This window comes from Ambystoma mexicanum, chromosome 4q (assembly GCF_040938575.1).
Source record: "Ambystoma mexicanum isolate Mex_15411 chromosome 4q, UKY_AmexF1_1, whole genome shotgun sequence".
Lineage (NCBI taxonomy): Eukaryota > Metazoa > Chordata > Amphibia > Caudata > Ambystomatidae > Ambystoma > Ambystoma mexicanum.
In genome coordinates, this window is record NC_090928.1 from 890,985,361 (window position 1) to 891,011,942 (window position 26,582).

General features: G+C 45.3%; 1 protein-coding gene across 1 annotated transcript in view; it reads left to right on the plus strand.

Annotated features, from left to right (window-relative positions):
• LRPPRC (leucine rich pentatricopeptide repeat containing) overlaps positions 1-26,582 on the plus strand; it is a 1,926,342-nt gene that overhangs the window by 339,265 nt on the left and 1,560,495 nt on the right. Inside the window, exons 7-8 of the mRNA XM_069608459.1 lie at positions 10,811-10,937; positions 13,227-13,371. Coding sequence (XP_069464560.1) covers positions 10,811-10,937; positions 13,227-13,371 — 272 coding nt within the window. The remainder of the gene's footprint in view (positions 1-10,810; positions 10,938-13,226; positions 13,372-26,582) is intronic.

Sequence of the window (26,582 nt, forward strand, 5' to 3'; positions counted from 1 at the left end):
GCCTCGCACCGGTGGCGGCGCGCCTGCGCCTACAGGGGATCCACGTCTACCCCTACCTGGACGACTGGCTCATCCGGGCAAGGACAAGGGAGCTCGCCGTGGTGCACACTGCGAAGACCGTCCAGCTGCTCACAGACATGGGATTCTCCAACTTTCCAAAATCCCACCTGGTTCCGTCGCAAGTCGCCCTGTTTCTGGGAGCCAAGCTAGACACAGTGGCGCGGCTGGCCTCGCCGTCAGAGGAAAGGACCAGGACCATTCTGGGCAAGGTGCAGCATTTGCTGGCCACGGACATGGCCAGGGTAAGATCCATCAAGTCCCTCCTCGGGATTATGTCCTCCTGCATTTATCTGGTGCGCCTTTGCAGGCTTCGGATGAGACCCTTACAGGAGTTCCTCGACGCCCGCTGGATTCAGTTGACGGGCAGCTTCGAGGACAGGATCCCTTTCAATGAGACGTTCCGTTAGGCGATCCGGTGGGGGAGTACCCGCTCCCATCTGTCAGCGGGCACGGACTTTCAGACCCCAGCTCACCAGGTGACGGTGACCACGGACGCCTCCCTGGAAGGTTGGGGAGCACACTCCGGAGATCTTCACGCGAGACGCCTTTGGCTCCCGGAGGAGAAGTCTCTCCACATAACATCTTGGAGCTCCGCGCGTTGTTCTGGGCCCTCGGGTCCTTTCTTCCGTCCCTCAAGGGCAAGGTGGTGAGGATCTTCACCGACACCACCACGATGTTCTACATCCGGAAGCAGGACGGAACCATGTCCCCGGCCCTATCCAAGGAAGCCCAGGATCTGTGGCATTGGGCCCTCGCCCAAGGGATGTTTCTGGTGCCTCTTCATCTGGCAGGAATAAAAAACACGATCGCCGACTCACTCAGCAGGGAGCTGCGCTCGTGCCACGAGTGGGAACTACGCCAGGATCAAGTGGAGCGACTCTTCTGACGATGGGGCGAACCCCAAATCGATCTCTTCGCGACGGTGACAAATTCCAAGTGCCGGAGGTTCGCCAGCAGGTTCCCCCAGCCGAGGAGCATGGGCGATGCTTTCTCGTTCCCCTGGGACGGCCTATTTCTTTACGCCTTCCCTTCGCTGCCGTTGCTGCTCCGGCTCATCAACCAGCTCAAGAGGTCCCGGTGCAGGACGATCCTCGTCGCACCAGCGTGGCCGAGGCAGATCTGGTTCCTGGACCTTCTGGACTTGTCAACGTCCCCACCAGTCAAGCTGCCGACGGACACAGACCTTCTCTCCAGAGAAGGAGGCGCCATTCTTCACCACAACCCGGAGTCGCTGAACTTGCAGGCCTGGCTCCTGCAGCACTAGCGTTTGGAGGGTATGACATCCCGGACGACTGCAGAGAGGTTCTTGCAAAGGCCAGGGCGTCCTCAACTCTCCAGTGCTACGGACATAAATGGAAGAGGTTCTCTGTCTGGTTCCGTGCACAGAAGATTAACCCTCTGCGGATTACGGCACCTCAAGTACTGCCGTACCTACTGTCGCTGGACAAAGCTGGACTGGCTCACGCCTCCATCAAAATACATCTGGCTGCAATCTCCCGATATACCAGGACGACGGGACGTGTCCCGTGTGTCTGTGGTCTCGTCGCCTGGTGAAAGAATTCATGAAGGGACTATTCCGATCATTCTCGCCGGTGCAGGCTCCTGCCTCGGCGTGGGAGCTTAATGTGGTGCTGACCAAGCTCATGGGGGCCCCATTCGAGCCTATGCATTCGGCGCCTTTGAAGTTCCTGTCGTGGAAGACCGCTTTCCTCGTGGCCATCACCTCCGCACGGCGAGTGGGAGAGATCCAGGCCCTATCTTGCAAGCCTCCATACTTGACTTTTCATGACACGAGGGTGGTGCTGAGGACACACCCATCCTTTATGCCCAAGGTGCCGTCGGACTTCCACCTCAACGAACCCTTGGTGTTGCCAGTTTTCTTCCCGTCGCCTTCGTCGCCGGCTGAGAGGACGTTGCACTCGCTGGATGTAGCTAGAGCGCTGAAGTTCTAGGTGGACCGCACGAAGATTTTTCGGAAGACGTCACAACTGTTTGTGAACTTTGGGACTGTGAATCAAGGGAAGGCTCTCTCGAAGGCTTCCATTTTCAGATGGCTCTCCGGCTGCATCATGCACTGTCACCGGTTGGCAAACCGACAGCTGCCCGGCCGTCCGAGGGCCCATTCGACCAGAGCGATTGCTGCTACCACGGCGTTCCTGTCTGGTGTGCCCCTGCTGAACATCTGCAGGGCAGCGACATGGAGGTCGACGCACACCTTCACAAGATTCTACTGCGTCGATCGGGACTCCAGGGAAGGAGTCCAGGCTCGGCCAAGCAGTGCTGCACAACCTGTTCGCCTAAGGTGAGCCTGGTGAGGAGGTAAGAGTTGCTTAATGTTGAGCCTGTTGCCACCTCCCGTGGTTTTGCATGTGTGTACTGCTATGTATTCTCTTATTCATTTGCATGTGAATCCATACCAGACCCCATGCTGGAGAAGGAACAGTTACTTACCTGTAACTGTTGTTCTCCAGCATGGGTCTGGCATGGATTCACATGCAAACCCTCCCGCCTACCCCTCTGCGGCTCTTCACTTGGTCATACTGCCACTTTACGTGCTACCAAATCTGAGGATGGCTGCCAGAGGCGGGGCTTAGGGAGAGGGCAGTCATTGGCTGGGGGCAGAATGACCCAGAGACCAGTGATTGGTTACTACTAAGAAAGACAGATCAGAAACGAAACTGATACTGATTTTTTTCTATACCGAGGATTCCCGGCCTGACAGGGAATATTCATGAGCATGTGAATCCATGCCAGACCCATGCTGGAGAACAACAGTTACAGGTAAGTAACTTGTTCCTTCTCTGATGCATCACCAGGACCCTTTTTGAACTCTAGGTTACGTGTGGATTTCCTCCACCTGGAAGGCATTGCCCCAGTTACGATTATAATGGTCAAATTATTGAGCGATACAGGCCCATGTCTCAGGATCATGCTTAATTAATATGTTGGGAAGGTCATCTGCCCCCGGAGCTCTAGAGGGTTTAATCTATTACTAATCTCCACAATGTCCTGAACTGTAATGTCAGTGAAGTTTCTTAACTCTATACCTTCATAGGCCGGAAGTGGCTGTATGACAGAATTATCTTTATAATAGTGTCCTCGATTATATTTAATCCAAATAGTTTCTGCTGTAGGGTTCGCTTCCTGCTTATCTACTTGAGGGCGGAAGTGTAGCTTAATAACCGTCCAGAACTTTCTAGAGTAGTTTAGACAGAGGGAATTAAACCTAATCTGCCATTGCGCAGTGCCACCAACCCTTCATGAACTCTTAAGCTAGTTTTTATAACGTGTCTTCAGGCGAATGATGGGGCCATTAGCATCTAGCCTATTTCGAGATAATCTCTTCACCTCTTTTATCTCCTTTTTTAACTATTTCTTTCTAGTTGCGTGTTGGGGAGAATGTTCAGTTTCGTGCTAATTTCCTCCCACCTGAGAGACCCCCAGCTCTTTTTGATGAACTTTTGGACTTTGTACTTTTACACTGACAATCTCCATAGGCATCATCTTTATATTGTGACACACCACACCTTCAGTGCAGTAACATAGGGAAGTCTCAGATTTTTCAAAGGTTTAAATAACTTCTGTTAGTGAAACTACTGTTTCCTAGAGCAGTGAAGTGAAGTTGACTTTACTTACATTTTGTAACTTTCTTGACCCAGCACACACTATCTTACAATAGGGTTCTGGAGGGTTTACTTAGTCTCCCCTTTGTCTAGTTTCTCATGTAACATTTTTGTTACCCTTTCTACAATTAATGGCTGGTGGCAGTGGTTTACTTTTTCCTACCATTGTGTGTTTTTACTGCTGTCATGATGCCTACCCCCGGAGCACCAGGCCAGGCCCAGCACCCCCGGGAGCAGGCATCACGCCCCCGGGTAAAAGCCCAGCGGCCTTTTATAGGGGCTCTTTGGACTCTGTCCTGGCGCCATAAGCGCCATGCTCATATGTGGGAAGTGTTTGGGTGCACTTACCTGAAGCAGACCATGCTGCACACTCACCTGATGCAGACCATGCTGCATGAAGAACCAAGCCAAATGAGGGTTAGGAGGGACTATTTCTCTGAAGGAACTATTTTGTTACTTGGGTGGGGCTGTGGAAGAACACTCACCTGGAACTTCTTCCAAGGCTATTTAAGCCACGCCCAGACAGCCACACGTGCTTTGCGTTGTTCTGCATCCCAGCAGCTGAACGCTCACCGTGTCTGCTCCTGCACCTGGACTCCAGCCACGCCCGCCTCGAACCTGGAACACCTGTAAGGAAAGAAGAGAAGAGAAAGGTGAAAACCAAGAACTTATTCAACCTTCTTACCTGCATCCGGAATCTTCACGCCAGCATTCCTGAAGGAAGACTTCCATTTAAAAGCACCGCGTTGCTCGCTGCAGCGCCGCGCTTCACTCACCTGTTCCCGAGACGCCGCCCGGCTCCATCGCAGCTCTCAGCACCGGTTGCCACATCTCTGCACCTAGGGGAGAGAAGAAGAGACAAAAGGTGAGCAAGGGAACACAGGAGGAAAGCCGAATTTTCAGCCATATTACTTACCGGCTTCTCTTGGTGAACCATTCCACATCTCGGGTCGGCGCCGCATCTTTGGCAGGTACCGCACCCCGGCCCCTATGGGGAAAGAACAAAAGACATTACTGGGGAATTATAAAGACATTTAGAGGGGTCGCCCTCAGCACTAACTCACCAGATTTTGCCACCGGCAATTTAACTCCTCAACGCATCGCCTTTGTTCTGCACCTGAAATAAAGGACAGATCACAGGTTAGGAAAAACAACATAAAAGGAGGCTCACACTTGAACTTTTGCATCTTCATACTTACGGCGTATCGCTCAGAAAAGTCAAGTGGATTTGCCAGCGCCATTCTGAAAACCAGTGAAGTAACTGGACGAACGCGCGCCCCTGCACCAGAAGCAGGATGGAGAGTTCATCCTTCCAAACCATAAGGTGAGCTTAAACCGGGGGTTTGGAGGAAGTCGGAAAAGAACGAAGGGGAAAAGGGGGGAGCAAGCACACTATTCAGCAGACAGTTAATCCCCTTTCTCATCTGCAGAAGGATATTCCTACGGGCCAGACAAGCAAGATTTGGGGGTCCTGTTCAATCGGTGGTCCGAATTCTGCGCATCACGCTTGAAGAGGCCACAGCAACCCAGACCAGACCAGCGCCTCCGTGGGAGCCAGGTGAGCGTTACAACTGCGGGCTGCCTTTGCAGCCACAGTGAAGCACCCATGGGTGCCCATTTTGTCAAAATCCCCCTGCTCTTCTTTTTTTGCCATTTCTTATTGGAAAGGTCCTTCTTGAGATTTACTCTGCGCACCAAACCAGGTTTGGTCCCTTTGCTTGTTGTGTCTTTGGCGGGATTCAACGATGAAGCCCGTCTCTGGCTCCAGCGTGTCTGGCAGGGGCAGGAAATGAGGGAGGTGCCTGAAACTCCTGTGCTTAATTACAGGAATGCACCCAAAGGTGATTGGCCGGCTGTCTGTCCTCAGAGGACAGCCACCCTGCTGTGTGATTGACAGCTACGCTGCAAATGAATGGGATAAACCTGCATAAAAGGCAAGGCTTTTTGCTTGGAAGGCAGAGTTGACCACTGGATGAAGGAATCCGAAGGAGAACTTTGAAGAGACACTTGCTGCAACTCCTGGACAGATGGTTTTCCCGGTGAAACCCTGCTGCATTGCTGAAGCTCAGAATTCACCTCGACTAGGGAAGCCCTGCAATTGACTTCTCCCCTTGGGTTGGTGGGACCAATCAACCCCAAAGTGAACTTGTGTGGACCTCCTCTTGATCTGGCTGTACTTACCTTGCTGCTGCAGGAACCAATTGAAAGGGATAGGAACACCAGATCGAATGCATTGCTTTTAAGTCAGACCCGAGCCCAAGGAAGATCCTCCAGACTCCCGTGAAGCAGGACTGTCCAAGCCGAGCCACCTCAAGAGTGCTGGACACTAGATGCGAGGAAAGTCCATTAAGGTATCGGAGAACTGCGGTGGTACCGTTTGCGAGAACCGCGAGGAGCTGAAACTGCCACGGATCTAAAATTTTCCCATTGCTGCCGCTGACCTTCCATTCGTAGTGCAGGTGTCCCCAAACATCCTTCCTCTTGTCCCCACAACTGAGGCCCAGGAACATAGGATCTGCAGACCTGCACAGGAACAGAAGCCAGCTGGAAGCAGTTTTATTCTAACCAAAGGTACTGTAAAACTAAGAGGACTTGCCTCTTGTCACATAGCCTTGCTAGCTCTCAGTTCAGACTGGTCTTGGTTGCCTTTGCAGAGTTGCTTCCAGCTTTGCCCCTCACAAGCCTCCCTGCTTGTGTCCCTACAGTGATTTCATTTTCTACAAACATTTCTAAAAACATTGTGCAAGACTTTTTACCTACCTGCAAGAAGTGCTTTCGCTTGCCTAGACTTTTGCTCAACTAACATTGGCTGTACTGGCACCCTGAAAGACTCACTTTACCTCTGACTTTGTTTGTTTTTCCACCAGGAAAGAGTTAATTTACTTTGCATTGGAGGGTTTAAAAAGTACTTACTTGCTTAAGAATATTTGTTAACCATTGTTTTCACCCTCTAAAACCTTTCCTTTGATCTCACACTCAGTATTGCTCTAAATGTGCCAGTGATGAATCAATGTCCACAGTGTCTTAGTTGTTTAGGTCACCTGAGGGTGTGGGTAGTGTCTGTGTGCCATCCCCAATGGGTATAAACTGATTTAGTGAAACTGAGTGTATTTATTGAAGTATATTTTGTTATGATTGCTCCCTTCTAAAGAAGGCTTATTCAATTGACTGTTTAATTGTTTAATCAAGAAACCTTGTGTGGAACGGTTTATTTTAATAACTGTCATTGTGAAACAGCCTTACAGCTCACATTGACCCCTCTTGAAATACGCCTGACTGCTCAGTCACGTAACCCAACCTTTGGTATAAGCATGTACTACACAAGTTTGTAAACAGTTGCCAAGAGGACAAGGCTGGTGCAGTCTCTCACAGGGTACTGCATACAATCTTGCCTAACATTGCAATAGCCACATCACTAACTTTGAGCTTTACACTTTCTATAAAACAGTTTTTAAATTATTTTTTTGCTTGACTGGCTATTGTAAGGTCCTCCACGAGCTTACTCTCATACATAGTGATCTCATGAAAATCAGGCCAGCCATCTACTAAAAAGTTGTTAAAATCCATTTGTTAAAAACCAAGTTATTGTACTCTGACCAAATTAGTCCGTTACCCTCAAAGTTCAAACCACAGTATCCCAAGATCTTGTCATAATTCCTTCGAGTATCACTTTGTAGGGCACAAAGGATACTGCATGGTCACTCAAATTCGTGAAAAATAGCTAAAATCAGAAACAAATGTAAACCTGTTTTTGTGGGTAATTGATAATCAATCCACGAACGGCTGCTACCATTAGTCCAAGTGTAAGGCAGGACGCCCGTTGTGCCTGAGGTCATAGTCAATTGCACAAGATAGAGGCAAAATATTTAGAATATTAGCATAGGGTGCCCCGCTTGTTGGTGGAATGATGGTGTTTCAGTACATATGTTATGAAGTAACCTGTCTGAATGAAGTATGAAGTAGCATGTTGTGAGTTTCTTTTAATGTATAGTCTAATATTAGTTAAGTGTTTAAAATTGTATTGTGTTATGATCTAATGAATGGTGTGATTGGTTAATGTGCTGTATATTTATAACCTGTTTTGGTAATGAGCTAGTTCTACTTTTTACACTATGAATAGTGTCCTCTGAAGATGAACAGTCGAATGTGCAATTCTCTTTACGGTTTGCTGTTATTTTATTGCTGAAATTTACAAAGTGCAATTAATATTGCAGGAAAAAATATTGACATGCCTTTTACATTGCCCATTTTAAAAACACCTTTTTTGGACCCTTCCCACCCATTATCTCTCCTACTCCTAAACTCTCCTCGTCTCCCTCCCCCTTATTCCAATTTTAACGTAAATATTTAATTTTTTTTTTACACCTTAAACTCTCCTCTATCATTCCACTTTCTTGCCTTTATTTCGATCATGTTTTCTGCTGGTCGGTATTTAGCAATATTTTTTCATCTTTGTAAATTCAGTGATATTATCTGCAATATTATCACTGGATACCCTTGACCCATTCTCAGTTGAACTGCCTGCAGAATTAACTTGCCCCAAATGTTCGTTCTCAGTTGTTTGGAATTCGTCTTTTTACTTTTATTCAAGGCAGTAAAATTATCAGTCTTCTTGTTTACGGTTTTTGACAGTAATTCGATGAAACCCTGCTTCACTTGATTAGCCAAGTGCTAAGCCACAGTTTGTCCATGGTATTTACCATGTTTTTCCTATAAGTACTCCTAACACTCTCCTTCCAACTCTTAGGTTCTTTCTGATTTTCATTTAAACAGTTATATTGTCTATTTTTAAGGCTACTACAGCAGAAGACAAGCTGTATGACATCCACATTAGACAAGCCCTTAAATTCTACATTGACAGAAGTGAGGACATGGACATGTCTCCCAATACACAGAAAAGGGGGAATCCCAATATTACTACTCAAGTTGTAGCTCTACCTTTTATTGGGTGGGGTAGAATTTTAGACGTCGGAGGTAGATAGCTCATATCACACATTCTACAGTCAGTATACATTAAATCAGTGCTGTAGGTAGTACACATTTCATCATTTATTAATGTTCAATAGTTTTAGAATTTTAGAAAAATACATTGATAATTTTTATAAAAAAGTTTTTTGATGGGACAGTCCCATACAGTTCACATAGTAAAACAATTACACACTGTCTGAAAACAGACAATTTAGTTTGTGACACATAGATTATAAAACAAACTGATAGCAAATATCTAGCAGGCTGAACGTAGATTTTATGATTTTTGCAGGAGCCTTATGCTACCTTGCTCTGATCTAGTGTGCCCTATTAGGGGGTAGGTATTTTCTACTAACTAGAAGATGTTAAACTAGTTAGGGAAGACTCTACATGTTTCAGTTCTCTGATTGTTCTCGGAACTTTCTTCAGGAGTAGTGTCACTGTATCTAAAGTGTTACAGTAAAAAACAGCAGAAATCAAAATCAAACAGGACGTGTTCTAGATACATATAACATTTGTTCATCGTTCCTGTTGAAAGTGTTAAATGACACACTTGGATGGTTTATCTGTAGCTGTAGAAGTGGGACAAGAAAAACAAAAAAGAAGGTAAGCTATAAATGCTAAAAGGACTTCTAGAATAATTTGATTTTATAAGGCAATTCTAGGTTGATTAGTTACCTAGTCTTGTCAAAACAAGTAGTTGTTGAAGAGGAGTGGTCCTGAATATAGCAGAGGTTAATCCTCTTGGTCTTTAGTGGACTCTTAGTAGTCTCAAAAAGATGTATACTGACTGTAGAATGTGTGATATGAGCTAACTACCTCCGTCTAAAATAAAAAAAAAAATTCAAAAAAACATGGAAATGTCTCCACATTTGTTTCTCTTTGACATAAAATGCCTCATGCGGGAAAGGCTGTAAGTCACAAAAGGCAACCAAGTGGTCAGTGTCCTGCATTACCTTCTGTGTTAAATAAATAACTCAAAGGGTTTTCCACTCTACATGGCATTTGCACATATTTCACCATTACCAGTAGCACAATATTTGGCTTTCCAGATGGATGTTGGTCATGGGATTTTGTGCTGCCGACACATAATGAAGTTTGCGTCTCTTGTAAGTATTACTCATTGGAGCCTTCCCTCAGTTTGGACTTGTCTGTCCCTTGCAACACGCATCAATAATTTTTTCTTTTTGTATGTGATAATGTTGTTCTAGTTCCACGGAGCACTGGATTGGATCTTTATAGCATGGTTGTCTCGAACATGAAGTTATGTACATAGAAAAGTGTGATGTCTGAGGTACAGTTTAGGCTGAAATACCAACAAAAGGATATATTGGGGGTAGTAGATGGGGCAGGGAGAGGAAGATGATCTACAGTACAATTTTATTTTTCATAATTTATTTACATTGTACATACTTCTAATTTAAGGTGACTCACGTGACATCCCTTAAATGCATAAGTTTGTTCAAGTACAGTAGCCGGGATTAGAGGCCAGGTCTCCCCATTCCAAAGCCTATAGTTTTGTGACAAGATGACAACGCCGCCTCCTTGCTTGAATCCAGAGTTCTGCCAATTCTACCTTCCACTGATGTATCGGTTTGCTAATGTGGTCCTAATGAATAAATGTACAGAGATGAGTGTAAGTGTGTATATATAGAAAAGGTACCCTTTTGCTTCTTCTCCTTATTGGAGACTTTAGCTGTCCTCCTTTTTATCCACTCACCATCCAAACTCTGCATCTCTTGACAAGTTTAGTTAACGTGAAACAAAGTGGGTCATAATGGCCAATATGTTCATGACTGAATAGGACTGAACAGTGCCTGCCACGTGGAAGAATTGACAAAAAATGTGCTTGTGTGGTACTAGATGCATCCTGTTTTACCTTAACAATGTAAGACCTACTTTCTGCACCATAACGTTTTGGTTGCATTGGTTGGTATTGGGAAAGAGCAAAAGGACTAAGTGAACTCGCTCACAAAATAACTTTCTTTCAAATAAGTGCAATGGAACTATTAATAGCGTTTATTCAAATTATTGTTGACCTCCGGAGGGCATGTGAAAATGGAATGCTTATTGTGTTTGGTCCATTTTCATATACTGTTTGGTACAAGATGTAAATGTTAAATGCTTTTAATTAAGTATAACTTGTTCTATCTTTCCAGTGACATGGAAAATGCTGAAAATATCCTCACGGTCATGAGAGGTGCTGGAGTTGAACCTGGTCCTGACACTTTTGTTGCACTCCTTAATGCATATGCTGAAAAGGGGGACATTGACAGCATTAAACAGGTGCTCTGTCTTGTTTAGTACCGAGCATGGTTTCTTTAAAAATGCTTAGTAATTAGAGACTGACTGGCTTATTTCATAATTATTTTGTATACATTTCTATGCCCTATTTTTCTCCCTGCTTTAAATAACCTGCCAGTCTTATCTAATGATAAAGACGAACCCTAACGTTCTAATCTGTATCACAGTACTGAGAAACCACGTTTTTCTAAATTGTTTGTATTGCATTTCATTTTTCAAAGTGTTCTGTCGATCCTAACAAGGCTTTGTCTCGCTCATTCACCATGTGCATTTATTGTTGGAATTATAGTGAATGTACATAAGTGATTATTTTGTAATTATCAGATGACTTGGCATAGAACCACACAATCATGAACTGTCGGCAATCCTACCATTTTAAGAAATAAAACACTGAAAATGCAGAATAAAGAAAAGCACTCTGTTACAAAAATTGAATGTGGAAACACCAGATGTGGTGTGACAGAAAAACCGCAAAAACATCTATTAGGTACATCAGTTGACAATGTACAGATGAATTTGCTTTGAATAATGTAGAGCGTTCGATTTAAAAAAAAAAAAAAAGAAAATGTACGTTTGTTGGCGGTCTTCGCCAGTGCAGACTCAACCTCTCGCCATGTTTAATGACTGAACAGCTTGCGAATGGCATTGTTTACGTTTACTAAATCATCCAACACGTGGGTCAAGTTTATAATTTATTTTTCCTTGTCCTTTACATTATTTTTTTGGTTTGTTTGCACCATACATCTATAATTCTAAGCACATTTATAAATGGAATGAAGAAATGACAAATGTTTGCCCTATGCGCATTCAGGGCCAATTCTCTCAATTATTGCAGTTGAATATGAAAAAGCTTCCAATTAAGTGCCCACCGTATTCTACACCTGTCATCACTTCTTCGTGTGACTGTTTTTTGGGCTATCATAAGTGAAAATTCACACCAACATCATTTCATCTATGTATTCACCTGCAATGTCAAAAGTATCCCTTTGGAAGCCTAAACATTTTACATTCACTTTTTATTCAACGGTGATACCAGGCAGATGGGTTTGCACCCCAGTCATTCTAAATGTACACTAAAAGACCCTCTATAGTTTCGTCTCTGCACACCTTGGTGCTGCCCTTGGGGCTGAATTTAGGATTCTCGGAAGGACATGAAAACTGTTTCTTACTGCTACATTGCCAGGTCAAACCACACAATGTTTGGAAAGGGAAAAGGTAGTTGGGGGGAGGGGGGGGTGGGGGGCTTGCATACCTTTCCTAGTTGGTGTCCTTAACCCACACGGGTGTCATTTTCCTGTGTTCCGCAAATAGGTCTATCATGTTTGTGGCCATTGCTTTCCAGTAGGTATGAGAATGGAAACAAATATTTCTGAAGTACCTGTGGAACAAAGTTGAAACTGGATCCTGAAGGAGCAGGAAACTACATTTTATCCTTTTAAAAAGATGTTATCGTTTGCTGTTTAATCTGAAGCCTAGCAAGCGAGACGTCATGGTGGCCAAAAAGCTCCTTTCATACCGACTGGTTTAACAGATGACCTTTCTGGCTCAGAAACACAAGTTCCAGGAGTTTAGATAAGCAGACGGTTTTCAACTATTAGCGCCAGAAATTCAGTAAGCATTGTAGACCCTCTTGGTCTTTTTTTGCATTGGCCACTTCTCTCAAACTATGCACTCATAATCAGAACTGTGTAAAGAGACTACCTTACATTTTGGAGCAAAATAGTGTATGCTTTCACACAAACTACATCTAGTTTGGTTTACAGCAATTCAAAAGGTTTTGTTTTAAATAGACCGTTTTTTGTTTGTTTGGGCGGCTGTGTTTATTGAAGCAATGGTCCGATACTTCTGCTTGTTAACTTGTAAGACAAATGTGTGTTAAAATAGACACGTATTTTTTCCAATAGAATTAAATGCATATTTACTATAAAGAATAAACATACTGTAACAATGGTTTTGTCTATGATGTGCATAACATTTGTCAGATGTAGCAGTTTCAGGAAGTTTAAATAGTTTCTTTTGAGTGATATTTCTCCTTCAGTCACCGGCGCTCTTCAGTCGGCATGCACGATTTTGGTGACGGCTGACTATTGTGCGCTGCGAAAGTAAAATGCGCTCAACATAAGGCAATTGATACTAACATTTAAATGATTTTCTTACAAATCTTGTAAATAGTCCATTTAAACTACCTGCACGTGGTTTGAGTATTAACTTGATATTTGTTTTATTTGAATTGTACATATTAATCATTTAACTAATCTTCTGATGTTTTAGACGCTGGCGAAGCTTGAGAAGGCTGAGGGGAATCTGACAGACAGGGATTTGATGCAGATCATCTGGAGTCTGTCCAAAGCAGGATATCCTCAGTATGTGCTGGAGATTGTGGAGAGGATGAGATATGACAGAGGATATGTGCCAGGTGATGCTTCAAACTTTGACTGAAACGTTGTATATTTTATCCTGCTGCATCACAAAGAAAGCCACTACAGTTAGTGGCTTTATGCTTTAACCTGCATGGATTAGAGAAGTGGAGGTTTACTGTTATTGTACATCATGTTTTTTTCTAGGATTGTTTTGATTTCTTAAACCTATTACAAACCAATAAAAATGTATTTACTGATTTTTCGCTCTCCTTGCTGCAGCTGACTTCCACAGACCTCCATATTAATTTAATACATCCAGCAAACATAATTTATTTAGAATAGTTTCTCTGTTCGTGCAACAGTTGTATCATATGGTAATGGTAAAAGCATCAAGTCCAACTAACTTTCAATGTGGAACTTTTCACAAGTACTATATCATATAAACACAATTTTATAACAACAAACTCAATACAGACCACAGGTGAGTCAAACTTCGAACTCATTCAGAATGGTATTCAGCTATTCTTGGGGAGTAAAACCACAGTTAGTTACTTTTAGGTTACAGTCAGTAAATAAAGGGTAGTAGACCCTGTCAGCCATGCAGTGACACTGTTACAGAAATCACTTAATAAACCAACCCGGTTAAACGTATGCACCTTGTAACTGATATTACTTTGCAGAACACAGTTCAGAGCTAGTAATGCAACTTGTATTCTTTCTGGAGGGCCTTAAGCTACTGAATGAGAAGTATGAACACTCAACTATTTTAGAATGCACTAAGCAATTCAGGGAAAACAAAATCCAATTACAGTTTAAGAAAGACAATGCATTTAAAAGTAAGTAATTAACATATTACACTATATTTCAGGAAACTAACTAAATAGTAGTTGCTTACACAGACAATTGTTAGAGCGACATGACAGTAATGACAGTTCCACTGTTTGACTAGTAGTGGTTTGCACCAACAATAAAGTGACCTTTAGTTATAATGTTGCTCTAGTTCAGAAGTGTGACATACAATTCTAAGGTAAGTGAGACCTACAATGCTTTTCAGATGGGCTACAGGCAACTTAAAGACCAGTATTAACTGTCGGACTGTTTTAGATCGGCACTAAGCAGATCTGGAAATGCCAAACCCAATAGTACACTTTAAGAATAACAATCTGTTATTCAAGGTAGGTAGGTAAACCCTATTGGTAAGCTTTTACACTCATTCAGTTGAGAAGAATAAAACCGTGCCAATACTGATTGCTTTTTAGAAGGCGGGGGTGGGACACCATTCAAAGCAAATAAGATAAATTACTTTTTAAAGGACTTAAAACAAAGTATAAACCTAATGATACATTGTAAACTTCTTCCTTCACATATATAGTTACAACATTAACTTATTTAGCTAGTATGTACATTTTCACACTTGTTATAATTTTCCAGACAGACGCCTCATCTTTTAAAGTCCTTCCATAGTCTATAGCATGAGTTTTCTCATAGGCGGAAGAGGGACCCCAGTGGTCTAGGAGCCAGCTGTAGGCAGGTCAGGATAGGGTTCAGTTGCAGGAAAGTCAGAATTAGTTGAGTGTCCAGGGACTTCATAGAAGGATTACTATATGCGTTCCAGCATTGGGCCTGGGCAATTGGTATGAACCAACTCCCAACCCCACAAATCACCCACTCAGCCTCTCAGGATTCCCACAAGTCTTAAGGTAAGTATTACCCAAGTACCACAGTACCTTAGGAGAAGAGTGCTTTGGAATGGAGCCCTTCCAGATGCAGCCGCACAGGACCCGGTCCCTGGATTCTTGGTCTGGAGACAAAAGAACCGGACACTGGATTGGAGCTGTAAGCAGCAGTCGCCAGAGGAGGCTTCTCTTCACGCTTCCTTGCGGCTCTGTGGTATTGGTGCCTTTTTTACAGGAACCAGATAAAGAACAAATATCGCCAGTCTGATTATCTTCACTCCCTCGGTCCTGCACTCTGGTGCGGACTTCAGACATTCTAAATGTCTCTGGAGATCCAGCAGGAGTCAACCAAAGTTTCAGCGAGGTTCAGACTTTGGAAGGTACCCTGCTATTGGCGGTTTGCAGCCACGGAAGGTCACAGCACGTCAAGGGATAGTTCATTTTGCAGGCCTTCTTGAGTCTAGTGGATCACACCAGCCTCTGGGGGTAGGAGTAGTCCCATTCGGGACCCCCTGGTCGATACGACGGAAGGGTTGCATCAAGTTCTGGTTACACAGGCTCTCTGCTCACTGTAAATCGCTACTGTTACAGAGATTTATCAGTGTTATGCTTAATGCCCCCTCATAGTGAGTCCCCAGCACTTTTTGCTGGACTTCTAGAACTTTTTTTTCTATCCTGAATGAGGGGAGTCTTTTTCCCCTCATTCATTCTCATTTGCTCTGACTTTTGGGAACTTTGTGTTTCACCTTATTCTATGGTGTCTGCTTTCCTCCATATCTCTTAAAGGCATCTGTTACACTTTTGCAGCTCACAGTACCCTCTGCGCAGTGTTCCTGGGGTCCCCTTGGGTTCTCCTTTTTGTCTCATATTTCCTAAAAACTACTGTTCTTAAGGAAAGAGGGATACTTTGTATCCTTCCATAAACTTTTATTTGAGGGATTAGCACACACCATGTATGTGTAGTGCTAGGGGGATACCTAGTATACCCCTTCTCTCTGCTCCTGTGACTTTCTAGTCACAGTGACAACCCTACATTTTTGGCTGGTAGCAGTGGACGTGTTCTACCAACTTTGGTGCGATTTTCTACTGCAGTCTGTATTCACAGCCTCGGTTAATGACCAAAGGGTCATTCATGTCCTAACATGGTGGCTCCTTTCTTTTTGCGCCATTTCTTGCTTGGTCGTCTTGTGTTAGCCCTTCTACCATTCGGAGGGGGGGAGGGATTCTGAATGTGTTTTCAAATCGATTGTGTCCTCCAATGTATTCCACATCTTTGACATGTAATGTCCACAGCTGTGCACTTCGGTAACTTTTTTGGCAGAGGGTGTCCTGCGTCGATGGCGTCAGGTCAATGTCCCTCGAAAGCCTCCTTCGAGGCCTACGTCACATGATGTTATAAATGGGACGCATGGCGCCTGTAGCCTCGGTTCTGTTTTTTCCGCAAACGTGTTAACTTCGTGAGACTCGGCACGCCTCGTGTGTTCATCATTACGATGGCTGGCTTCAAGACCTGCCGGGACTGCAAGTCGAAAATGTTGCTCACCGCAGCATTTGTTTGTACTCAAAATGCCAGTCGCTGACTGCCAAGGCCTTGCGGAAGGGGACGGTAGGAGCTCTAAGCCCGTTAAGTCCCAGACTTCGAAGTCCAAGGGGGTTTCCTCCAACGCCTCAAGGGGTGACTCCGTGTTGGAAGGAGTCCCGGGGATCTCGATCCCAGAGTGTTTCCCGCCACTCGTCTTCCTCGCCCCGGCACTCTAGGAAGCGCCGTCACCGGTCGCCTTCCTCGTCAGAGGATGGTGCCTCGAGGAAGGTTACATGCCCTACGAAGTCCTTGACTCTGGAGGAATGGGCGGCGTTTAAACAATCCATGTTAGTGATTTTTCAATCGCAGGGCACGGGTCTGGTCGCGCCTTCTGACGAAGCCGGCCAGGATCGTTCTCGTACTGTGGCTTGCACGCCTTCGGGCTTCGGTCCACAACGCGACTCACATTGGGAGCCTTGAAGGTCCTGTACTGAAAAGGATTCGAAGAGTCGAAAGAGACGTGTCTCTAGGTCTCGGTCCTCGTCTCCAGCGAGATCGCAGCAACCTATTGAGGGCTCTGGCCCGACGTCGACTTGTTCGGCACTGTGTCCGTCTGATTCGGACGTCGACGCTTTGCTGTCTTATCAGCCCACGGCGTCGTCGGCACCTGTGTCGACGCTGAAGACTTTGGCGATCACGACGTCTAGGTTGTCGACGCTCTTGGCGCCAAAGCCTTTGGCGCTATCTGCGCCATTGGGGATTTTTTCTCGACATCTGCCTTTGGAGTAACTGGATATCGTGGATCCTCCAATAAAGACTACGTCAATGTCTGTGTGGCCAGTTTTGGACTCCAGGCCCTCTTCTGTCACCAGACCTGGGTTTCATCTCCCTCTGGCTGACATTTATGAAGAGGAGGAAAGGTTTGAGGTTGAGGACCCTGGTGACATTGAGGATGCTCCACTTTTTTTGGGAGACAGCCAGTTGGAGAAGTAGCTGCAGACCCTCCATGATGCCAGTGCGTTGGACACCTCTCCGGAAGTGGAATCCTGGGGCTCATGGAGTCATCGTACAGGCGGCTCATGGTGAGGGTCTCGGAGTATCTGGGCTGGTCTGGTCTTCCTGTAGACTTTGTGCAGGATGATCTGATAGACATTTTAGATCAAGGTCCGTCCTCTGACCCTGTTTTGCCAATTCATTTTACCTTGCAGAAAAGGTTGGCACTTGCTTGGCAGTCCCGGGAATCTCTTCCGGCTGTTAATAAGTCTTTGACCAAGAAATACCGCCCTTCCGTTAGCGACCCCAGCTATTTATCTACTCACCCCACTCCCGAGAGTTTGGTGTTTCAGGCGTCTATGGCTACCTCTAGGCAGGCGGCATACCCTACCATCCCTTCAGATAGGGACGACAAGCGCTTCGACAGTTGGGTCTGTAAGGTATTTTCTGCTAGGAGCATGGCCTTGAAATCGGCCAACTCCACGTATACCTTGGCAAGGTTTTCACACTCTCTGTGGAATTGTTTCTTTGGCGGCTGAGCATATTCCCGAGGGCGAAGAAAGTGATGGGTTCCTTGCTCTCGTGCAGCACGGAAAGGATGCCATGTGTGAATCCCTTCAGTCGGGTTTGGCTACGGCCAACAGTGTTCACCGGTCCATGGCTGCGAGCACCGTTATATGCAGATTTGCATGGTTGCGGAAGTCGTGGTTTTCTCCGGATGTGCAGGCCTGTCTTCTGAACATGCCCTTTCATGGCGCACATTTGTTTGGCAGCAAGGCTGACGAGCGCCTTGAGAGGGTGCAGACCTCAAAAGCTGTGACAAAATCTTCAAGCGCTGCAGTGCGTCAACCTCTGCCTTTTCGTCCTAGGGGACAGAAGTGGAGGGGAGGTTCCTTTCGTTATCCCTTCTCCTTTGGTAGAACGAGAGGGGCCGCCAGTCAAAGGCCAGGGGGAGGGGCCAGCGAAAAAGTACCCGCGGTGGTCAGGGAAATCTTGCTGCCAAAGCCGCTCAGGCAGCTGCCTCTTTGCCGTCAGGCACTGCCGCTTCCAAACAGTCATGACGCCATGTCCCATGGTTCGCCAGTTGGGGGCAGACTGTCTCAGCATCTCGAAGAATGGCGTGCCATTACTTCAGATGCGTGGGTTCTGGATACCATAGCCCACGGCTACTGCCTTCCCTTCCTTCAGCAGCCTCACGACAATCCACATGGGAAACTCTTTGAAGCTTCCGGATCCGCTCCTTGTGCAGAAGATCTTGAGCCTGCTGGAGAAAGGCGCTATAGACCTGGTGCCTGTAGCAGAGAGGAACAAGGGATGGTATTCCCCTTATTTTTTTATCCCAAAGAAAGGTGGGGGATTGAGACCCATCATGGACTTGCGTTGGTTGAGCAAACTGCTCAGGAAGGACAAGTTCAAGATGGTCACTCTTTCTGAAGTTCTCCAGGCCCTTCAACTTCAGGATTGGTTGGTGTCTCTGGACCTCAAGGGTGCCGATTCATCCCACGCACAGGAAGGTGCCTGAGGTTTGCGAATCGCACTTAGTTTCGGGTCCTTCTGTTCGGATAAACCTCCGCCCGAGGGTCTTCACCAAGCTAATGGTATTGATGGTCGTGTACCTCGAGCGAGGGGGGGGGGGGTATTCACTTCTACCCCTACCTGGACGACTGGCTGATCCGGGTGCGCTCTCCCGAGCTAGCGTTGGATCATCCCGGTGTCACCTGCCACACCTTCCACAGGCTGAGCTTCTTCCTGAATTTCAAGAAGTCGCATCTGACACCTTCCCAACAGCTCCAGTACATCGGGGCTGTTTTAGACGAATCCAAGTGATTTGCCCATGCCTGAAAGTACGGCAGGCAAAACGTTTCGAACTATCAAAAGTTTGCAACTGTCTCATGCGAACACACATACATTCTCACACCCACACACAGAACACACCCAGAACACCCCCCCCCCACCCTCAGCACAAACCCACCCACACCCCCAACATAAACAAACCCCACTTACCTTCCTCTTCACGCTGGGTTCCTGCAGCACCAGTTGCCTTTCACTTCTGTGATCGGGAACCGGCGCTGCAGGGTCTTTTTTTCTTTTTTAACGGAAGGCTGCGGGGGTGTCCTCCGCAGCCCCCGCTCACTATACCATAAAGTATAGTGAACAGGGTGATGCGGGGGATACTCCCACAGCCCCTATTCTTCTCTTTTTTTTTTTTCTTTTTACAATGCTACCACCAAAGGTTCGAACTTTTGGTGTTTGAACCTTTGGTGGTAGCATTTTTAGAACTTTTGGTCGTTGCGACCATTTTTTTTCAGGAAATTCGCCCTACACCGTTTGACACATCCTTAGGGAAGTGTTCGCCTCCCAAGGTAAGGGCTCATCAGGTAAAGGCTAGCCCTGAATGATTTTTTGCCCTCTGTACGGGGGGGGGGGGAAGTGTCTCCTGATCATGACAACACCGTGGCCATGGATTACCTCAACAGGGGTAGGGTCACTTCAGGTGTGCAGGGAGGCAATGCAGCTCTGGTTCTGGGCCATCCAGCAGTAAATTTTAATCTCAGCAGTTCATCTGGCCGGAGACAGCAGCAGACGCTTTGAGCAGGCAGAGCACTGTCTCCCACGAGTGGGAGTTGGCTCAGGAAGTCCTTCAGGAGATCTTCCCCCTTTGGGGAACCCCGCAAGTGGATCTCTTCGCCACCAGTGTCAACCGGAAGTGCGAGAGATTCTGCTCAAGGGTATTTCCTCCAAGAGGAGTCTTAGGAGACACGTTTGTGGTGGATCGGTCATTCCCACTGCTGTATGCGTTTCCTCCAATCCCTGTCATTCCGTAAGTATTGCAGAGGTTACGGAGGTTCGGTTCCTACATGATCCTCATTGCTCTGGATTGGTCTAGGAGAGCGTGGTACCCGGACCTTCTAGAAATGTCAATCTGCCCTCCACGCCGTCCTCCCTACCGAGAGGATCCCATCTCGTGTGAGGGGGTGAGGGGGTGTGGGGCGGTCAGGTTCTCCATCCAGAGGTCAAGACTCTCAATCTTTGCGCTTGGTATCTGAAAGGTTGAGGTATAAGGATTGGGACCTCGTGGATGACGTGATGGAGGTGTTGCCTTCGGCCAGGCGGCCTGCAACAAAATCCCAGTACCGTTGCTGTTGGCTTAAGTTCTGCGGCTGGTGCAGAGATCACAATGTTGATCCTTTTCAGTTCTCCATTCCTATGGTTTTCTCTGTCTTACTTTCAAGTGGGTACCATTAAAGGATACCTGGCGGCGCCGTCTATCTTTACACACTCAGAACAACAGAAAAAGATTGTCCAGAGAAACAAATCAATTTGAAAAAATGTGTATCAAAATTTATTGAAAGTGATATCAACAATTTAAACAATGGTGAGTCAATCACAAATAATTAAACACTGATAACTTTAATACAGCAAAAAAGCAGCAACTGTATTCCTAAAGTCGGCTAAAACATTGTCACACATACTTGTCATTCATAGTGCACTCATTCAAACCCAACTCAACATACCGTGACATACATCCAAAAGCTTAAGACAAAAGAATCATACTAAAAACCTGTGGGGAGAAGGAATTCATGGCTGGTCCCCATCAAACAGACATAATTTTTATATTCATAATCAATAGAATTAATTAATAATCTATTGTCAGGGTGGATCGGAAGGAAAAGTGCAAAAGATCACATCCCTGTAGGGTTTATCTCTCGACCGGTTTCCACGTGTAGTGGTAGTAAACACAACGTCTTCCTCAGGAGGTGGATGTTACCATTCTGATGAATGCCAAATTGCTATGGTGGCCGTAATGAAGTGATATGGTCAGTCACGCTGGGGGAAGCCAGGACCAAATCCTAACCTGAAAAGGCACCCTATTGAATTAGGGAAAGCCAAAGTTGCAGATGTTGGAAGTTGGGAAAGCAGCACAGCTTAACCCAAAACACCAGTATCGTCTGTAGATCACTCCATCAAACAATGATCCATCTCTGTCAAGTGGGGGAAAAAGACTCTTTTGTGCAGACTGCCTACACGCATGTGTGGCGTTTCAAGTGAGGAAAATCTATTTCGGTTCGCAGAGTCAACCTTTTTGACCTCTATTATCCACTTGACAGAGATGGATAATTGTTTGATGGAATGATCTACAGATGATACAGGTGTTTTGGGTTAAGCTGTGCTGCTTTTCCAACTTCCAACATCTGCAACTTTGGCTTTCCCTAATTCAATAGGGTGCCTTTTCAGGTTAGGATTTGGTCCTGGCTTCCCCCAGCGTGACTGACCATATCACTTCATTACGGCCACCATAGCAATTTGGCATTAATCAGAATGGTAACATCCACCTCCTGAGGAAGACGTTGTGTTTACTACGGTGTCCAGACAACTCGTCGAAAAAAAACTGGTCGACTGCAATTTGGTCGACGCAATTTGGTCGAAAACCGAATGGTCGAATTTTTTTTTTATTTATATATTTATTTTTTGGGTTTTCGTTTAGTTAAAAAAGGGGTTTTTAGAGAAAAAAAGGGGGTTGGGGGGGTACCCCCCAAAAAAAAAAAAAAGGGTTAAAATAAAAAAAAAAAAAATTTCGACCATTTGGTTTTCGACCAAATTGGTTCGACCATTTGTCTGGTCGACCAATTTTTTTCGACGAAATGTCTGGCAACCGTTTACTACCACTACACGTCGAAACCGGTCGAGAGATAAACCCTACAGGGATGTGATGTTTTGCACTTTTCCTTCCGATCCACCCTGACAATAGATTATTAATTAATTCTATTGATTATGAATATAAAAATTGTCTGTTTCATGGGGACCAGTCATGAATTCCTTCTCCCCACAGGTTTTTAGTATGATTCTTTTGTCTTTTAAGCTTTTGGATGTATGTCAGGGTATGTTGAGTTGAGTTTCAATGAGTGCACTATGAATGGCAAGTATGTGTGACAATGTTTTAGCCGACTTTAGGAATACAGTTGCTGCTTTTTTGCTGTATTAAAGTTATCAGTGTTTAATTATTTATGATTGACTCACCATTGTTTAAATTGTTTATCACTTTCAATAAATTTTGATACACATTTTTTCAAATTGATTTGTTTCTCTGGACAATCTTTTTCTGTTCTATGCAATTGTAATACTCTGGTCCAGAGGCTAGAGTTTCCCTGCCCTTTTCAGATTTTGTTATCTTTACACGCTTGCCTGAAGAATGTTCTTACTTTAAGATTCCTATGATTTCTCAGTTTCCTAAAGGACTGACTAATGTTTTCCCGCCGTCCCCTTTCCAGGTGCCGGTTTGGGATTTGAATTTGGTTTTGAAAGTTCTCATGGGTGCTCTGTTTGAACCTTTGCACTCTTGTCCTTTGAGATTACTGTCCTTCAAGACTGTGTTCTTGATTGCGGTTACTTCCGCTCGCAGAGTGAGTGAATTGCAGGCACTTTCATCTAAGCAACCCTTTACTGTGTTTCACAAGGACAGCGTTGCACTGCGAGTACGTCCCTCCTTTTTAACGTAGTTTCTGAATACCATTTGAGTCAAAAGGTGGTTCTTCCATCTTTCTACCCTCCTCCTCATCCTGGTAACGAAGAGGAGCCACTCCATTGGTTGGATCCTAGGAGAGCTCTGAGCTTTTACATCTCTAGGATGTCCATAGTCAGAGTGGACGATCAACTCTTTGTAGGATATGCTGGACACCGATTGGGCCAGGCTGTTTCCAAACAGACCTTGTCATGGTGGATTATCCTTACCATTACTGAGTGTTACCGATTGGTAGGTAAGGACCCTCCTGAAGGGTTGAGAGCTCATTCCACTAGGGGCGTGGCTACTTCCACCGCCCTCCAGCGGTGTTGCTATTAGGAATATTTGTGATGCTGCTATATGGGCTTCCATCCACACCTTTGTAAACCATTATTCCCTTGATACAATCCATGGTCAATATATGGCCTTTGGGAAGGTGGTTTTTATTCCTCAATCTTATTGTGTACTCTCAATTCTTTTCCCTCCTCCATTTACTGGTACTGCTTTGGGAGTCTGTCAAAGATGTGGAATACGCTGGAGGGTACAATTCATTCGAAGAACAAGTTGCTTACCAACTGATAACGTTCTTTCGACTGGATGTTCCTCCAACGTATTCCACATCGCCCTCCCAGCCTGCCCCTCAGGAGAATCTCCTATGCGATTGCAGCTTCCGTTTCCGCAAGGCTAAGTGCAGTCAAGCAGGCATGAGATTGGTGCCACACGTTCTGAGGGAAAAACTTAAACTGAGGCTTTAGGCGCTGTGTGTCCTATATATAACATCCGGTGACGTCGCCCTTGACGGAGGCCTTCCAGGGACATTTACCCGATGCCATTGACGCAGGACGCCCTCAGCCGAAAAAGTTTCCCAAGTGCACAGTTGTGGACATTATGTCAAAGATGTGGAATACGTTGGTGGAACATCCATTCGAAAGAACATTACCATTTGGTAAGTAACTTGTTATTTGCCTTTGGAGGGAACCCAGTGTGTCCCCGCCTAGGCTCCAGTGTGTCTGTGTAGGCAGGAAGTGGGGGAGGATGGTTACGCTCCCCTGTTTGTCTGCCAGAGTGCCTGAATTGAACCAGTTCCCGCTGGGGGGGCTGGCTCTTCTTATTGGACAGCCACCCGCCCCTTTCTCTAATCTGGGATTGGTTGCAGAGGAGTGAATGGGAATTCTGAATAAAAGGTGAGGTTCCTGAGGCAGAAGGTAAGTTGACCACTGGAACAGAAGATCTGAAGCTGAAGATGACCAGGGAGGCCTGCAGACTCTTCCAATAACCGTGACGCGACCACTGCTGTCCTGACCCTGTTTTCTTATCAAAAGAGGAGCTCCGAAGAGGACGCCCTCCTTTTGGGCGGTGGGACAAACCTTCCCTAAGACGAGCTGCAGATTGAGCCATACCCTGCGGTGCTGTGACCTTTCAGGGCTGCAAACCATGAATACCAGGAGACCATTGACCCATTTGCAGTGCAAAGTCTTGGGAAGGCCGAATCTGCCCAAACTTTGGTGAGCTCCAGTTGGACCTCCAGAGGCACGATCTCACTCATCCGAGTCCCCTCAGCAGAGTGCAGGAATGAAGAACTGGGATGATCGACCGGGCGAGAAGTCCTTTGTTGGAGCTGATATAAAGTTCTTAAACCGCAGAGCGACGTGGGAGAAATCCATGCTGAGTCCTTTCTCGCGACTGCTGCTTGTAAATCCCATTCAAAGTCCTTCCTTTCGTCACCAGACCGAAGGATTCAAGAGACTGGGTCTGTCACTTCTGCACAACAAAGAATCCAGCTGCATTTACTTGTAAGGTACTTTAGAGATCAAGGTAGAACTTAACTCGAGCCGAATAGTTGGACCAGTGTTACTGTAGTGCGTAACAAGGTGTTTGGGTGTTCACCCATACCTCTGGCCCAGGCTTCCTAGTGTGTGTCCTATTAGGGTATCCTTTGCAGGGTCCCTTGACATTGTGTCATCTTGATATACGTATTTTATTTAAGTGAATAGAGTATCTCGAGGATCATTACCTTTTCAGCTGCTACATAAGACTTTTGCGTCTCTCCTTGACTGACTTTTGGCTAGTTAGGGATTGGACTTCAGAAGCATTAGAATCCTTAAAGTGTGGCTGAGTTCGATCTTACTGCTGATTGTGCTGAATAGCCCTTCTTTTCCTTGCTACAAGGCTGTCTGTTTGACTTTATAAATGAATAAAACACAATTACTCTACAAATGTGGGTGCGCGGCACTACAAGTTATACGGTAAAATTGTCATTATTGTAATTTTGTGTAACATTTGTAAGCACGAGCAACTACCATTGTAGTAGACCCCATTGAAAAGTATTTTTGGTATTTCCTATGTTTTGGTTAACCTAAAAAAGTATTTACTCACCTGCCTTGTGTATATAAAATATAAATGTATATATTGTAAATTTCAGTGTGCAAGTGTTTCTTTGGACGATTGTATTTACTGGGATCAGTGTGCTTACCTATAGCTCACATCCTCCTCCTAAAATAAGCCTGCCTGCTCTGCCATTCTACCAGATCCATTGGGTAGTACAGACATATACTAAGTTGGGGACCTGTACACCAAAGGACAGATATTACTAACTTAATTACTGGCTGATTGGGCAATAAAAACATTGCCAAAATGATCCCTCTAAAGTTATTTAATTTATTTATTGCGATTGCTTTTCAATCGGTCGTAATTGCTGCAGAATATCGGGAGGACAATCGAATCCATCCCAATCCGAAATAAAGTTAACCACTCTACAAAGAGATAAATACTTTATTCGGTTTTCACCATGTACATCAGAATATAAGACAATACAGTAAAAAAAGTCATTGTGTGCAGGTGAAAACGATATAGTTCCTAATACGGAAACTAAGCTGTTAATATATACACAATTCGATGGAGCTTAAGATTTTCTTTCCATGTGTTTAAAAACCTCAGTGATGTACTTGAATAAGTAGTTAATAAAATGGCCATCGACACAGGACACTGCAAAATTAATGGCATCAATCACATGTCTAATAGTATTTGTCCTAAAATGGCTCCTTAGCCATACACATCTGCGATCTAGAAACTTTCAACATGTAAATAAAACATGAGTTTGATCCTCATCCGCCCCACTTCCGCAAATACAGAGCATTCGAAGGGATTGTGTCCTCCGACGTATTCCTCATCTTAGATATCTCCTTCCAGCTCTGCTGGCCTTCGGAAAATTTTTCTCTAGAGGGCGCTGCGCGTCGACGTCCTCCGAGTCGATGTCCCTCGACAGCCGCCGTGTCGACGTCATCCTGCCTATAAAGACCGCGCGCAGCGTCCGTTGCTCAGTTCCGTTTTTCCGCGCTTACTCAGTGCCTCGGAATACCGTTGCTCAGTTCTTGTCAGATTAATACTATTTACCTCGAGTTATTCGATCCGTACTCGATGGCTTCCTCGTGGGAACCGACAACTCCTCGATCCGGCTTCAAAAAATGCCGAGATTGTGGAAAAAAGATGTCGCTGACTGACCCTCACAGAGTTTGTCTGTGGTGTTTGGGAGCTGAACACCATTGTTCGGAGTGCGAGGACTGTATGTCCATGACA